Source organism: Sitodiplosis mosellana, unplaced genomic scaffold (genome assembly GCF_009176505.1).
Source record: "Sitodiplosis mosellana isolate CC-2019 unplaced genomic scaffold, AAFC_SMos_1.0 Smas_scaffold_6162, whole genome shotgun sequence".
Taxonomy (NCBI): Eukaryota; Metazoa; Arthropoda; class Insecta; order Diptera; family Cecidomyiidae; genus Sitodiplosis; species Sitodiplosis mosellana.
This window is the reverse complement of record NW_022601403.1, coordinates 1,124,294-1,140,408: the sequence shown is the minus strand read 5'-3', so window position 1 is coordinate 1,140,408 and position 16,115 is coordinate 1,124,294. Positions and strand designations below refer to the sequence as shown.

At 36.7% G+C, this 16,115-nt stretch overlaps 2 protein-coding genes across 2 annotated transcripts; one reads left to right on the top strand and one right to left on the bottom strand.

Moving 5' to 3' along the window:
- Positions 1-1,314: 1,314 nt before the first annotated feature.
- LOC129574304 (uncharacterized) lies at positions 1,315-12,119 on the bottom strand. Its single transcript, XM_055456106.1, has 16 exons — positions 11,668-12,119; positions 11,465-11,572; positions 11,132-11,251; positions 10,950-11,051; positions 10,408-10,598; positions 9,287-9,691; positions 7,784-7,943; positions 7,085-7,209; positions 6,719-6,850; positions 5,778-6,394; positions 5,081-5,576; positions 4,412-4,768; positions 3,967-4,206; positions 3,337-3,877; positions 2,783-2,992; positions 1,315-2,484 (listed from the first exon to the last, which is right to left on the bottom strand). Exons 1-16 carry the CDS (start codon positions 11,743-11,745, stop codon positions 1,855-1,857), a joined length of 4,512 nt encoding a protein of 1,503 aa, XP_055312081.1. The 5' UTR covers positions 11,746-12,119; the 3' UTR covers positions 1,315-1,854.
- A 463-nt stretch (positions 12,120-12,582) lies between these two features.
- LOC129574312 (uncharacterized) lies at positions 12,583-16,094 on the top strand. Its single transcript, XM_055456135.1, has 6 exons — positions 12,583-13,259; positions 13,339-13,563; positions 13,814-13,974; positions 14,169-14,305; positions 15,088-15,167; positions 15,419-16,094. The coding sequence occupies exons 2-6, from the start codon at positions 13,492-13,494 to the stop codon at positions 15,509-15,511; spliced, it is 543 nt and encodes a 180-aa protein (XP_055312110.1). The 5' UTR covers positions 12,583-13,259; positions 13,339-13,491; the 3' UTR covers positions 15,512-16,094.
- The last annotated feature ends 21 nt before the right edge of the window (positions 16,095-16,115 follow it).

Here is a 16,115-nt window from a genome sequence, read left to right as displayed (position 1 = left end):
GGGGGGGGGGGGTGAAAATTTATTAATGGGTGTCAAAAAAAATGAAGACCTAAAAAAAAGGGCCTCACTTTTGAAAATCGATTATATCTAGTGTAAAATTTTCCAAATCGCTCGAAGGGGGTCTCACATTTTGAATCCTAGATGGGGGGTAAAACCGGAATACCCCCCCCCCCCCGTGCCCCCCCCGGGAGGGGCGCCAAAAAATAGTTTGTTGTGAAATAACAAAATAGATTAAGTAACTAACAACTCAAGAACGCAGAGCGGAGCAAAGCAAAGCTCTGCGGTCTTGTTTTTGTCTTCTCTCTCGCGTACGCTTCAAATTCCATCTTATTTCGGCATTGAGCTCATCCGGGCCGCACCAATAATCCAGTTCAAAGTGCACACACCATCTCTTTCGTTCCATGTGTCGCGCGCGCGGTGTCTTCTTGCTCTCAAATATGTGGATTATTGTGTGCACATACCATCAAATTCGAAGTTCAGCGAATAGTGTTTGAGTTGGTATGTATTTGACAAGAAGCCAAGGCATTTACAAAACCGTACAGCCCCATCAATGTTCTCGAAGCAAATCGATACACGAACAATCGGGGCCGGGATCGGAGCAAAGTGTAATTGAACGCTTTCCGGCTCAATTAGTATTATTGTTTCTCAATATTTATTTGCTTTGCCTCAAGCAAATTGTGTGCCGCTACCGCGCTGTTGCTGCTGTTGTTGTACTCTCTCTCTCTCTCTCTCTCTTTCTCTCTCTCTTTCTCTCTCTCGTTCACGCTCGACAGCATCGCTTCCAACGCGGAAAAATATCATGAAAATTTTCAATTTCACGCAAATGCCAATAAAAAAAAGGAGAAAGAAAGAAAAAATATATACAACACGAGAACATTCCCAAACAAATGAAAAGCAATTCCAATTAGAAGCGAAAAACTTCGTTGTTTGAACTGACGAAAAACAGAAAAAAATACACACGAACCGAGGAAGAAAGAGAGCAAGAGGGAAAGAGAACAAGACAGAGAGAGAGCATTCACGAAGAATATCAAAACCAATGAATCGTTTATTTTTGAGCCACTAAAAACTGACGACTCAATGAATATTCATGCACAATTTTCAATTTGCTTCCATTAAGGGCTCATTTCCGCGTACCTCGCAAAACTTTCTTCGAATTCACTTTCTTTCAATTATTTGTGCTTCTCCACGTTTGCCTCCGCCAAACCAAACCAAACCAAACCATCTCGTTCTTCCTTCTACGGCACACATACACACTCAGAAAGAGAGAGAGGGAGAGGGAGAGAGAGAGATATGAAGAGAGAGAAAAGCTTGCTGTCATCGTGGAAAGATATATATTTGTGGGCACATTTAAGTTTATGCTCGAAAAACATCGTAAATAAATTTTCAAGTAAACATATGAATTTCACTAGAAGATTAGTAATATTCCTCAGCAGGGGGGGGGGGGCGCATGGTTGCTTTCTTTATTCAGTTTTGCTCATTTTATTTAGCATATTATCGAAAACAACACAATCAATTTGGGAGTGAGAAAGATTGAGTGAACGAAGAGAAAAGGCGAACACAAAACATTTTTCGCAAGCCATTTTCCCAAGGAAAAACCATTTACATTTTCCACAATTTACATATAAGCAGTAAACAATATCCGAAATTATACGTATATATAGATTTTTCCACCGAAAATCCATAAATATTGAAATGTGGTTCGGTTGGAGTGCTGCTGCTGCTGCAACATCATGTTCCTTGTTCGCTGTGTGTGTGTGTGTGTGTGTGTGTGTGTGTGTGTGTTTCTCATTCCTCTCAGTCCCTTTTTTGTGCTTCATTCCATCGAAATCAATATCAATATGTATATGCTTCAAGCTATTTCGCTTCACTGAGTCGCCGTTTCTTTGGGTTGTTGTTTGCTGATGATGGATTGCTGTCAGGCTTATTCACTTTGGTCGTTGATGGTTTCTTTGCCTTTAAACGATTGCTCGATTCGGTGGCGCAAAAGTTCAAAGCCTGTTGAAATTCGCCCGTTGAAGCAGCTGCTGTCGATACTGTCGCTGTCGATGCTGCTGCTTCCAATGTGCAATCGTCTTGTTCGGCCCGGCACAAGCGATAACAATCAATCATCAATTTGGAATAAGTTGCAAAATGCTCCGATTTGATGGTTGTCTCACAATCGATGTACAATTCATAGATATTTATGTAGAAATCGAGAAAGTGTTTTGCTTTTGCTGTCACCCGATTCGATTGCGCCGCATGATTCGATGCCGACCGAATGAACTGCGTTAAAATAACGGTGAATAGTTGCTGCTTTTGGTGGCATTTCAAATGTGCCGATGTATCCGCTCGTACCAATTTACTCCATTGCATCGCCAACACAAATTCTAAATACCAATTCGGTTTCGTTGCCAAATATTCGATGAGAATGCGCACACATTTTTCCATGTACTTGCTGTACGATGCCACATTATGGATCGATGCCAAATGCACCGGCTCTTTTACCTGTTGTGAAACAACAAATAGATATTATTAGCAGGGTAAAATAGAATACAGCCATTTAGACAAATGCACTGAAGAGCTTTTTTGAGGCTACACAAATTGTTTCATATATGGAATTTATGTTATGAGCCCGATTCCTGGAAAATTAGTTCCAATAAAACCGTTCCATTTTTCAGGGAAAACTAGTTTAATCCAAATGTTTTAGCATTTTATTGGAACTAATTTTGAGACCGACTGATAAAATTCGAAAATTCGACAAAATATTGTCGAAAAAAGATGAGAATAAGAAGAGTTCGTATACCTTGAATAGGTGACGAGAACGATGAATGTCAAACAGGCTCAATTTTTTCTGCTGATTTTTACGCGGCAATTGCAACAGAAGGCTACGACTCTGGAAATCGTCGCTGTTCAAATTGATTTTGATCAAATAATAGGCAGCCTTATAGTAATTCGGACACAATTCCAAATACCATTCAAAGTCAGCTGCACACAATCGCTGTATTTCGGTGATCTGTTCAGCATGGAATAAGGGTTTGGCATAGAAACAGGCGACGGTTCATGCAAATTTTCGGAAGAAAGAGAAATTTGTTTATAAAAAAGCTTATGAATAATTAATGGACAAATTTGATTTAGAAAAATAAAGAGTTTAGTTTTTTTTTTGATTTGGAAAAATCGCCATAACCACAAAAAATATCAATAAAACGACTTAAAAAGGCAGGCTTGTCTTAGGCAAGTAAAAAAAAATGAATCGAGACAAATTACATTCCAAAATTTTCAGCTCGAAATAAAAAATCAATTTCCAAAAGAGTGCTTGAATCGCGATTAAACTTTGAAAATGTTGTATAAATTCCTCACCAGATCCTTGTCCGTGAATTCATTGATTTGGTTGGCATTCTCATCGATGGTTGCGACGGTATCCACTCTTGTGGTATACCCTGCTGCTGCTGTTACTGCTACTCCTTCTTGATTGCTAGCTGCTGCTGCTGCTGCTGCTGCTGGCGTTCGCATAGCAAATTCCGTATCGTTGAATATTCGTCGACGGTCACGCTTCAATACATGCAACAGAAATGATAACATTTCTTTGTCGATCACCACTTGTGCGTCGGCATGCTGTGTATGCGCCACATATTTGTAAATTGATGCAGTGATGCGGAAATTGATTTCGAGCTTAATCAAGAGGAAAGCATCATCGTTTTGATGATCAAACAGTTGCCGTTCGGCCAATTGGTAAAATGTAAGCGATTGTTTTGTCAATTTTTGCTTTTCAGCAATTTTACCCAACAGAAAATAGCACAACGACTTGTGATTTGGTTGAATCGGTGCGATGGCATGTGTTGCTTGCATCTTTAAGTACGAACATAATACACGATTGGCCATGTTCCAGCTTGCCGATGGGCTAGACAATGAATTTTTGATTGTTTAGCAATAACAACAACAACGATTCAATTATTAATTGAAAATTAATTCTAGTCCATTTAATTTTACCTTTGACCAAAATCGTGAAATGGCTCAACTGCTGCTGTTTCTGATGCCACCGGCGTTGCCGCTGCCGCTACTGCCTTCGTCATCATCGTGCAATTGTTTGAAAATTGATACAAATGAAGGCCATAGCACCACAAATAGTCAACATTCGTAATGGTGTTTTCGGCTTGATTGAGCATTTCACACTTGTCAAAGCAAGCGTCGATAGCATTCTTCAGCCGTTTCACTTCGGCAACATGAATCCTGTTCGAGTGTGCATGGAATAAAAGTAACGGCGTTAGTCTTTAATCTTGCTTTAATCAGCTAAACACTCTTCGATCCCATATTCGGTTCAGTGGAATGAACATTGAATTTTACCACACACACACATCCCCCTCCCGCTTGAGAAAAACTCGAGCAAATTTCGAAGAATGTATAAAAAAAAAATTATTCAAAAATTCAAACTTACTTGGTCAAATCATACGTATCCGTGAACAGTGCGTTCAATTGGCCAATTTTTATGTTCAACATTGTATGCCATGAGCTAAATCGATACGGATTTATCACTAAATCCATTGCGATGAGTTGTTCGTGACTGTAATAATCGTTGTTGTTGTTGTTGCCATTGTGGCTGGCAATACGATGGAAAATGTCTTTGATGGCAGTGGGAAATGATCTCAATGGAATGAATTTGTGTGGGAAATCGACAGTGTCATTCAAGAAATCATTAAGCTGACTTATGGCCGTGCTGAGATTCATTTGCTCATCGCGGGGAATTGTTGTCAATAAATCATTGATCAACGATTTCAACTCTAGTTCCGGCATCCTGAAAACACAACGTTAAACAACCATTGATGATGATTTCGAGGGTGAAAAATGAAAGCAAATTGTTGGAATGTGACAGAAAAGAAAAGAAAACGGAAATTTCTTCGGCTCTTTAAAAGGAAGAGCGAGGTAGAGAGGGAAAATGAGTAAGGGAAGAGAAAGAAGGAGACAAAGATAGAGAGAGTGGGAAATTGATTGGAAAAAATGTAAGGGTGAGAACTATAAACTGAATAAGCAAGAAAGTAAAAAAAAAGGTGCAGAAGACAGTGAGAGATTGAGGAGCGAGTAAAAAAAAAACTCCGTTTCGATTTACCCATTTGTAATGTTATCAAACGATGTAAATAGAAGTGAAACGCCATTCCAGTCGATTGGTCGTCGTTTGCATGTGCACCCAATTTGATGTTCGTCGATAGTGTTTGGATAGCCAAACAGTGAATGGGCCAGCAATCGGATTAGTTCAGTTCGGTTGAATTTCAATACGGTCGCCTGCATATGATAACCATTGAAATTTAGTGTGTTCCAAGCGTTCATAAAAAATGTGCCATCATTGGGTATATTGTTGCGTATGAGCCATTCGCTCACTTTGCCAATGATATTTAAAACGGCCGTTTGCTGTTCAACACCGTAGTTGTGTTGGTCATATTTCAGCATTAAATCGAGTGTTTCAATGAAACCGGCGCTATCGAATAGACATTCAATCGGCGGCTGCTGCTGCTGTTGCTGTTGTTGCTGTTGCTGATACTGGGCATCGAATAAATAGGTCATAGAACGTACTAAACGCTCTTTTCGTCCATTCAATAAATTAATCACTGGGGGAGTGAATGAAAGAAACACAAATACTCATTCAAACATACTCGACGAACAAAAGTGTTCATTTTTTTTTTAAATTCTCCCTCACAATTGATGGGGGATTTAAAAAAAAAATTGATTGAACAAAAAACGGTAGCGAACAAATTCTTTGATGCAATAGCAGAATCTGTGCGAAAGAGAGTGAGACAGAAAATACTCACCCATACCGTTATCGCGTAGCAAATGCTGAAGATAAGCGGTCAGAAAGCGAGTGTGCTGCGGCAAATGGTCGGGGTATTGTTGATTTTTTACCGTACATTTCCACCAAGTGCTCATCGAATCGTGGAGGCCTTTTTCACACCAACGCAAACACTCTTCCATTCGATCCGTCATCCAGAAACCTTCGACCAGCACCTCTATTTGTATGTGAGCCGGCAACTGGACACTCGCAAAACGACGCACTTGATACTTTGACAAAATGAGTAATACGTCATTAAATTGCCCACTTGATTTGTACGCTGCCATTGGCACCACATCTTTTTGCTGTTGCAAACATTCCAATAAGACTTTTTCATTGGTCACAATCCATGGATCGATGAATGGACAGTAGAATTGATTTGGCAATTGTAGAATTTCAATATTTGCTGATACATTTACAAAGACCACTTGAATGCGATCCAACAAATCCATGGCCAAGTCATAGTCATGCAATTCGATCGCCAATTGAAAGTGCAACACATTCAATCGCATCTCCAGCATCACATCACAATCAATTTGCAGCACATTTTTTAAAAACGTTACACGATAGAAATGGTACATGGTTCGATCGTCAAAGAATCTGAAAAGGAAAATGAACAGAAAAACACCGAGTTATTGGTGGGTTTTTTGTCAGTTTTTCTCGTTAACATGGATTTTGTTGCTGCTTTTTCCAATCTCTCGAAAGATTATCTTTCACATCTCTTGGGGGGAGAAGCGAATTTTGCGAATTTGGTTTTCATCTTGCTCATAAAGTTCAACTCAATGAGAGTGTCATGCTTTGAACTCAAAATTTCATGTTTTCATCATTGAAGTGACTAAGAATTCGAATGTTCCGCCGAATTTTCACTTAGACCTCTCGCTTTTTACTCCATTGAAATGAATAAAACAATTATTTCAATCTTACCGTAGCATTTTGGAGCTGTTACCACTGTTGTCACGCACATTTGCAACAATGCTCAATTCCATGTGAAGCACAGACATTCGGAACAAATCAGCAGCCACGTCAGCCGGTACCCCATTCCAGTCCATGTGATTGCTGGAAAGTCGTTTGTTCAATTATTTTCGAGTGGAGAACATAATGCCCCGAACGGACAGCATGCTTCAGTGTTTCTATTACATTAGAGTATGTAGTCCGTCCGGGGCGTCTTATTTTCAATCTTTCTCAAAATTTAATTATTTTCAATCAAATTTCTTTAAATTTAATTATTTTTAATCAAATTCCCTTAATAGCTCAGTTTTACCTGAGAAGTTGATATTTATGTGAACTTACGCTAAATGATTGTAGATTTCAATATAAAGTGACTGCAACTCAATGGGCAATTGAATGTGTGAGCACTTTGAAATGCATTTCAACCACTCAAACACAAGAGTTACTGTATCAAATGGCTCATTCGACTGAAAAATGGGTGGAATTAAAATTTCATTTTTAAATTTTCAAAGTCATTTGTTTCATTTCGAATGCAAAACCCAGAGTTATAAAACCATTTCGTTATGGTCATGTTCAAAATTCAGACGCTTTTGGCTTAAGTTTACCTTCATAGGTTCTGACATAGTCTGATCTCGTTGATCCTGACCCCCCCTGGCAAAATTTGACCCCCCCTGGCAAAATTTGACCCCCAACGATTTTTTTTGGACCCGTTGCCATTTTCGGACCTTTTTTGTTGTTTTAGACCTCACTTTTTTCTGGATACCGGTTTTACACTAGATAGAATCGATTTTCGAAAGTGAGGACCTTTTTTTTTTTAGTCCTCACTTTGTTCTGGATACCGGTTTTACACTAGATAGAATCGATTTTTGAGAGCGAGGACCTTTTTTTTTTTTTTGCTCTTCAAATTCGAAATTGCGGATCACCCCCCAGCAATTTTTTTCGGGAAGAAATTTACACTAGATAGAATTGATTTTTTTGACCCCCCCTTGAATTTTTGGCTTGACCCCCCCTGAATTTTTTGGTGTCAGAACCTATGTTTACCTTTAATTTTTCAAAAAATTGTCGAAGCAGTGTTGAAGAGGTGGTGTGAAAGATGTGTTCGTCACCGGCAAAATCCTTCATTTGATCCAAATAGCCGGGCTGTCCAATGGCACGGATCATTGAGGGCGGATGAACCACTTCATCGTCCACCGACTCAGCGCTGAAACATAGTCAAAATATGAATTTTGCAGAAGAAAAAAAAATCATGAAACAAAAACAGAAAAGAAGGAAACCAAAAAAAGCATTTTCTACAATATTTTTTTTCATGTGCCAATCTTTGCCAAAGATCTTTTAGTCAAGACCAAAATGAAAACCGAACGATAAAATTGTCATTAAAAAGATGCTGATTTATTTGGGTTTTTTTTTCAATCAAAAATGTGTCGCCTTTTTTTCTCTAACCAAAATTGCGATTCCACGTAAAAAATACTTCAAAGATATCAAAGATTATCATATCAAATGGTTTCATCTAGTTTTCGTTTCTTGTAGGGGGACTATGTGTAAGTTGATTCACCCCGCCGATTTTGTATTTTGCCAGACAAATCGTCAATTTGGCTAGTCTCAATCGATTTAGAAACGTCAAAAACCAATATAAAAGTAGTTCCCAAGAGTAAATACGCTTCTTAAACGGCTCGAATCGGCTCATAAAAATTTTTTGCGCAAAAAAAATCATTTTTATAAAAACTAAATTTTTCGACCATCATCAAGTAGACAATTTCAAAGATATCAGCAAAGCGAGTATAAGCTTTCTTCACTAGTTTTTCGTGTATTTTCATAATCCTAAAATGAGACAACTATTCAGCGTAAGCACTCAATATACGAGATTCATTGAATTTTAATGAATTTCCAATCGTTTTTGGACTTGAAAAACACGAAAAAAATCGATGAAATATGAAAAATAGAGAATGTGTATTTTTTTTACAATTTCTATATTTTTCTACTTTTTTTCATTATTTTTCGTAGTTGTAAAGACCAAAAACGATTGAAAATCCAACGAAATTCAATGAATTTATGAAACATATATTGAGTGTTTATACTGCATGTTTTTCAAAAAAAAAAAAAAAAAAAAAAAAAAAAAAAATAGGGTGGGTCAACTTACAAAGAAAAAATTTTGTTGCCAAAAATCAGACCTCTTAGAAAATTGACCGAAATATTTTGTTTTTACAACCATAGCTAATGAAGTTCCCCATCAAATTGTAGCTTTTTCGGCTCTCTTTCCAATGGTTCATCAAGTGTGCATTTATCTTTATTCCATAAAAAGTTATGACTAAAATGATTAGTGCGGGTCAACCTACACATTATTCCCCTGATGTTTTTGTTTCTTCTTCCATTAAATTTTCAAGTTTGTTCTACTTTTCAGTTTTTGTTTCGTCAAACAATTTTTTGTTGTTGTTTTGTTTTCATTTTGTAATGAAGAAATTTCGTTGGACTTATGTTATGTGCGTGTCGATGAGCCAAAAACAAAAACAAAAACTGTTAAATGGAAATTTTGATTGAGCCATTTACCTGAAATACTGTGGTATAATTTCTTGGAAAATTTGTCCGATGGGCGTTGTTGGACGGCTGCACGAACGCGATTCCATGGAAATTTGATGGAGCCCAACCATGGGTTTGGTGATATTCGTTTCGATTGTGTCACACTCATCGTTGCTGATGCCATTTATGTCACAAATATCGTTCAGTAATACTTTTGTGGTGAGATGCGTCGTGATTTGAGATGATTCCGTGTAAATTGATTTAATCATTTGAGCGAATGCCAGAAATGATGCCGTTGTCATTGTGTGTTGGAATCGCGTGAAATCAGTCGGTTCATCAATGAATTCGTCGTCGTTGTAGCTGGCCGATGGAAAACGATTCGGTTTCATAGAACGCTTGCCAATTGCACCATTCGTGATAGCCGGAGTAAAGGCTCTGAAAATACATTTCAAATCACATTAATTTTGATATTTTTCTTTCGTTGTATTTGAAACATTTGTTTCGGAATCAATTAAAACTTGCATCAAACAAAAGAACATTAATTCAAATTATATCTTTGGGCTTTTTCTCGTTTTCTTATTGCTTTGGCCTTGTTTAAAAAGAACATATGTGTCAATCATTAAAAATGGGTTTTAGTTCACAATGTGAACTTCATATTTTTCCCTAGTTTTAGACTGCCTTTGTTTGTTAAAGAGTTTTTTTGGACACTTCTAAGTTCATTGTACTAGTATTCAGTCTGTTTAGCTCCATTTTCAGTTCTTATTAGCCCATTTGTATCCAAAGGTAGACTCACTGTAAAATGAAAGAAAAAACCCTCTCTCACGTTGCTTACGTCTGATGGTATCTTACTTGACTAGTAATACTAGTTTTAACTCCAATTTTCCTTTTTTCAATAAATTTTCGAAATTTTCCTGCAATTCTTTCAATTGGGTCAGTTTTAGTCTAGTGTTGACTATTCAAGAATTTTTTCTATAAATAAACGTTTTAATTCAATAAACGTCTCCTCTTTCAAGAACAAGGCATCATATTGGAGCAAAATCATCTTATTTCAATCCCTCAATGAAATCTAGTGCTTTAGTTTGTCATTAAAATATTGCAACAACGACAGAAAACCCTAAAAAATATCAAACGACAGAGAAAAACAGTCCTACCCATGCAACAACGGTGAGTGTTTCAGTAAATCGCGTGCATCGTGAATGACATCAATTGATCGTTGATATTTGGGAAATTTGCTGTGACAATACACCGACCATCCGTACGCTTCAAAGTAGTCTTCTTGGTGGCAAAGCAATTGGAGAATCCCGTCATACGATGGCAAATGATTGGCATTCAATTTGAGGCACTGCATTTTTAATCGAAAGAACAAAGGATTTCATTTACAATCGAAACAAAAGACTGCATTTAGAGAATAAGCTGTCAAACAGAATTGTGTCCGATTAACAAGCGCCAAAACGAACGTTTGCAAAAGAACAAAATGGCTTCTTCTTCTTCTTTATCAATCTTCTACTTCAACATTAACACACAAACAGTAGTATACTACTATTCAATGCATTAAATGCGATCGAATTATTCTGTTTCCAGCCATTTTTTGAACGAACCACTTTTTTTTACTAAAAGCAAAAAAACAGCCCAACTCTCTGCTAAAAATGAAGAAAAATTGATTTAATTGTCAAAAAAAAAACAATTGATTTACCCGTTGAAATATTGCATTTGCCAAATCGAATTGCTGTTGTTCCAGTGCAATGTGTCCGAATTTGTTCAGAAAGTAGACATCGTTCGCATCCATATCGCTTGCCTTGAAATGTCAATGTGTTGATCAATAAATCCAAATATTGACTCAAAAAGGCCGAAATTAAAAACAGACACAATTCTCACCAATAAAAAGTACTCAAGAGCATATTGATGGGATGCCGTCAATTCGTGGAGTTCGGCCAAATTTTTGTAGCAACAATACTTGAGCCAGTATTGTTGGCGATGTTTAATTGCGTCGCAAGCCTAAAATCAGTGTGTCAAAATGCATCATTTATAAATGATGCATTTTATTTATTTCATTATTATGGTTCATTCAATTCAATTCAATTGACAGTCATAACACCCCGAACGGACAGCATTTTCTAATGTAATAGAGATACAAAACCATTCTGTTCGTCCGGGGCGTTATGTGTTTCACTCCTCAATTCAAACAGTTCCCCTAGCTTGCATATGTACCTGTTTTATTTCATCATTGTCCAGAACTTGCTGAAATATCACAATAGCCATGTTGTATTGACCGCCATTCTTTGCTTGCAATGCTCGCGAATATAGTCCATTCAATCCCTATCAAAATTATCCGTTGAAATATTAAGATATGTTTTCTAACATTAACAGAGGCAATTGGAGACAAATTATAGCATTGTCATTAAAATTGTCACCTCAACAATTTTCTCCGTTGTTGATGCTGCAATCGTTGTGTCGCGATCCCGACAGTTAAGCGCTTCAAATCGTTGCATATTTGATGCGGCTTTAATTTTTTTCCATACACTTTTAATTCGCCGATATTTTAAGTATGCAAACAGTTAATTGTAAACTAATTAATATTGAATTTTTAAAAGACGATCCAATTATTCAAAATGCAAGTACAATTCCGATTCACGCACAACACAAATCTACCATCCACTCATTCGCATTCGGTGGTTGAAATCTCTCTCTTTCTTTCCTCCCATCTATCTCTTTCTTTCTCTTTCGCTTCTTCATCTTCCTCTGTTTCTCGTTCGCTTCTTCTCTTGTAGCGGCTTGCAAATGCTTTGATTGTATTTGTCGTTCGATCTCGGAATTGGCGGTAATCGCATTGTCATTTGTGGTTCAAACACTTGTTTCGCTGTCAATCATACAAAGTTCCAATCGATGTTGAATGTAATCTTTGTCTGTGTGTATGTATGTGTGTGATAGAGGCCAGTGTTAGGCCACTTTGTTAATTCATAGCTATGTTGATATGCATGCCGTTCGATTCTCCGCAACCTGGCAAAGATTCTTTTTCACGCAAAAAACAATTGATCAAATTTAATCACTTGAGCATCAAATAATTTCTGGCAATGGATAATTTCCAACCAAATGGAATTTCCATAGAGACCATTTTAATCAATCCATAAATAACTTTTTTTTGAAATCGTTTTTTTTTCACAACCAGAGCTTGGTGATAAAATAAAATTTAAAGAAAAAAAACTGACTGTGATTCAAATTTCATTTAAAAAATCAGAAAAAACAAACCGTTTCCATTTGGATGCATCGCAAATTGTGCTCACACACATTCAATGGAGACGGTGTTGACTTGTTGATCCGAATGACAGCTGTCACAATTGCTAAGCATTGACACATCGCAAGGCTGGACGAACGAAAAACTGAGAAAGAAAATGTGGCTGTGTTTACACATTAAATTCGATCATCTGGTTTTTGTTCAGTAGTTTCAACCCAAAACTCATTCTCATTCGCCCATATTATTTGGTTCAGTAATGGGCTGCATTCAATCGGGGCAGCGATACAGCACATTGAAACAAAAACAACACGTATAGTCTCGAGCAAAATTGACAGTGTCGAAATTACGTATTTATATGTGTTTCAATTTATATTTGTCGATAACATCGTCGTTGTCGTCGACTGAATACAAAGTGACAATCGAACGAGAGAAGAAAAAAAATATTGTGTGTGAAACAGAAGAAAAAAAGAAGTTATGAATCGAAAATGATTTAAATCTCGCATTCTCGGTTGTTCGCCAGAACGAAAACAAAACTGGAAAAAAAAGTTTCGGAAGTGCGAGCAAAATAAAGGCAAAGTGGAATTTTTCACACAACGATATCGGGTGGTTTTGTGTTAGCCGCATAGAAAGAGACGACAACGAGACGCACAGAGCTCGAACAAAACGGAAAAATAAAAACAAAGTCAAATCCCGATAGCTTCCACAGTAGAAAAAAAAAATAAAAACGCAAATTCATTCTGGTCGAACTGTGTCTTTTTCAATTCATTGTTTGTGTGTGATTTGTTATTTTTTTCATTTTGTTGTTATACAAATTACATTCGTTTTTTTCTTTGCACCTTCTTCGATTGAGGTTTATGTGTTTGGCGTGAGAGGCCGATTTGATTTTTCTTCTTTACTTTGTGTGTGGAATCAAAACATATCATCCTAGAAGTATATTTCGATGTGAAAAGCCAAATCGATATAAAAAAAATCGCTGTAATCGCCACCCTTCCACATCGTCATAATGGATTTAGTTCGTCAATTTATCAACTTTTTGGCCAATTGCTTTCGATGCAAAGAGGATACCATTCATCAGGTGTGTTCTGTGTGTGTTTGTTGTGATTCGTTTGTGATGCACACACAAAGTGTCAGTTTAAATTGTCTCCATCGTCATAAACAGCCGCTTGTCATTTTCACTAATTAACGGTGGGGTGATAGAGCAATTAATTTTGCCTGCCCGAACCTTTTGTGCCACAAACAAAACACTTTTTCTTCTTTTCCTTCATTCAATACTAATTCAATCATTTTTTGTCCTCTTTTTGTTGCCGCCATTGTCACCGTCACAGAACTCGGAAACAAATGAACGAACACATTTGCTACAACATCCAATTAATAGTAGTCCAGCGGTGATAGCCAACAATGGCAATTTTTTACGAGATAATCAAAACTCTGTGCCACAAAAAAATGAATCGAACGCACTCAACCGGATAGTACAAGATTTTGCAACGTAAGTGTTTTCACTGCGCCTTTCTTTGCGTTATTAACACGTTGAAGAAAAAAAATGCGTGATCGACCTTCAAAACCCTTTTCAAAGCCACCATGCGAAGAAGAAAAAACGGTGCTAGAGATAACAAAATTGGCAGAAATAAACTTGAAATTGATAATGAATTTTACCACCCCTTTTTTCTCGTTAAATTACAGGAATATCATTGACGTTGCAGCCATGGATTCACATAATTTAGAGCCACAAGAGTTAAACGATCGCATTCGTTTGTATTCACATAAATTGTCACAACAATGGGGCACACTGCAAGAGGATACAACAAGCGTTGCCAATGGTACGGATGATCTGATATCTGCTTTTTATTTCGGGTTTTTTGATGGGATACGTTTTGAAACGATGAATGTTTTGATTGATGTACAAGTACATGCTTTATGGAGAAAAGGATGAAGGCCCTTTTGAAAATTCATCTATTTTTCAATGAAAATGTGACTTTCTTCCTAAAAATATTCTCTTTTTTGTTTTTTCAAGTTGAACTTTTTTCAGTTAGGCTCTTTTTTTTATTTAAAATTTGTTTTTCTACTCAGAAAAAATTTTCTTACTCAAAAAATGTCATTTTTCAGCAGAGATTGCATATTTACTGCTGAGTAGGCCTGAGCTGAGCTGAATTTGCTAACTCAGGCGCCTGAAGCGGTATTTTAGCGTACTTACGGTGCAAAATTGTCGTGGCACGCTGAAAATCCCACTGATTTTTTTTTTTTTTCTAATTATATTTGGGTAAATTCCAGCGTGCTACGACAATTTTGCACCGTAAGTACGCTAAAATACCGCTTCAGGCGCCTGAGTTAGCAAATTCAGCTCAGCTCAGGCCTACTCAGCAGTAAATATGCAATCTCTGTTTTTCAGAGAAAAATCATGCTTTGGGTTTAAAAAATTCGTTCGGAAATGATTTTTCTTCATTCAGAAAATCTTTTGTCCATTCAAGAATCCTCGAATATTTTTTTTTGTCTATTATATCCCACTAAAAATCACTTTTCCATAAAAAAATGTTCCTCTTTCCATTGAAAATTGCTCCATTTTCTCCTGAATTTTGTACTAATGATGGTATTTTACTTACAGGATTGTTAAAAGATATTCCGAGTAGTGAAGCAGAGCGTTTATTATTGGCTGTTCCGATTCTTGATGCCGATCTCCACTTAGTAAGTTCAAGTGTTGTCGTTTCTTATGGAGATAATCTTGTCATGTCTTGTGTTTGAAAGGAAGAAGCTTCAGCGATCTGAATTTTTATTTGGTTACATCTTGAATGGAATAAGTTCCAAGATGAAAATGAGAACTACTTGATTCAAATAATTCCCAGAAAGAAACTTTTTTCCAATTTCAATACAACAAGCAATGGTACAGAAGGATTGGTAAAAGAAGGCTAACCAAGCGTTTTATTATTTCTTTCCAGATTCGAAATTTCACACAGAAATCCTATGTGGCATTGAATGACATCAAAGTTGAGCACAAAGAAGATTTAGTTGTACCATTTTGTATTCCATAGTAGAGGTCCAGCTGGCGTCTGTCCATGGTTTGTGACCGTCGACGAAGAACATACAACTCCAACCATAGATTTAATAACGAGATTCGGTGACATATATTTTATGCAGAATGTGAGATAAAAATTGAAAAAGCAGCCAGCAAAACAGTCTTCATTCCATCACCCGTTGAACAGCAATACAAACAGGCACAGCCGAATTCGTCGCAAATGTAAAAAAAAACACACAACACAATACAAACAAAAAATTTCACAATTCCCCCCACACATTTTGTGTGCAGAATTGTTGGAAACAAAAATGAAAGCCAGTCGCAAGAAGATTTACCTCATACATTAATTTCATCTAATGGGAAAAAAAAAGAGAAATCAAAATAACAAAAAATAACAATTTTTTTATCGATAGCATTAACTGTTTTTCTCAATTCATGATTTTGTTCAATTTTTTTTTTCTTGTAACGCTTGCGTTTAATATGGAAGATTTGTTCAATGAAATGCCAGAAAATCTATTAATATTAATGAATTTGTAAAGATAAAAAACAAAGAACTATTGCATATATTATTGGAAATAAATTTAAATCGAAGTTTTAAATTTTGCATGGAATTTGGTTTC

Excerpts from the sequence above, each read along its gene's own strand:
- LOC129574304 (XM_055456106.1), bottom strand. The coding sequence starts at position 11,745 with ATGCAACGATTTGAAGCGCTTAACTGTCGGGATCGCGACACAACGATT. Across the intron at positions 11,252-11,464 it reads ACAATGATGAAATAAAACAG|GCTTGCGACGCAATTAAACA; the intron begins GTACATATGCAA and ends CACTGATTTTAG. Across the intron at positions 6,395-6,718 it reads AACAGCTCCAAAATGCTACG|ATTCTTTGACGATCGAACCA; the intron begins GTAAGATTGAAA and ends TTTCCTTTTCAG.
- LOC129574312 (XM_055456135.1), top strand. The coding sequence starts at position 13,492 with ATGGATTTAGTTCGTCAATTTATCAACTTTTTGGCCAATTGCTTTCGA. Across the intron at positions 13,564-13,813 it reads AAGAGGATACCATTCATCAG|AACTCGGAAACAAATGAACG; the intron begins GTGTGTTCTGTG and ends TCACCGTCACAG. Across the intron at positions 13,975-14,168 it reads ATAGTACAAGATTTTGCAAC|GAATATCATTGACGTTGCAG; the intron begins GTAAGTGTTTTC and ends GTTAAATTACAG.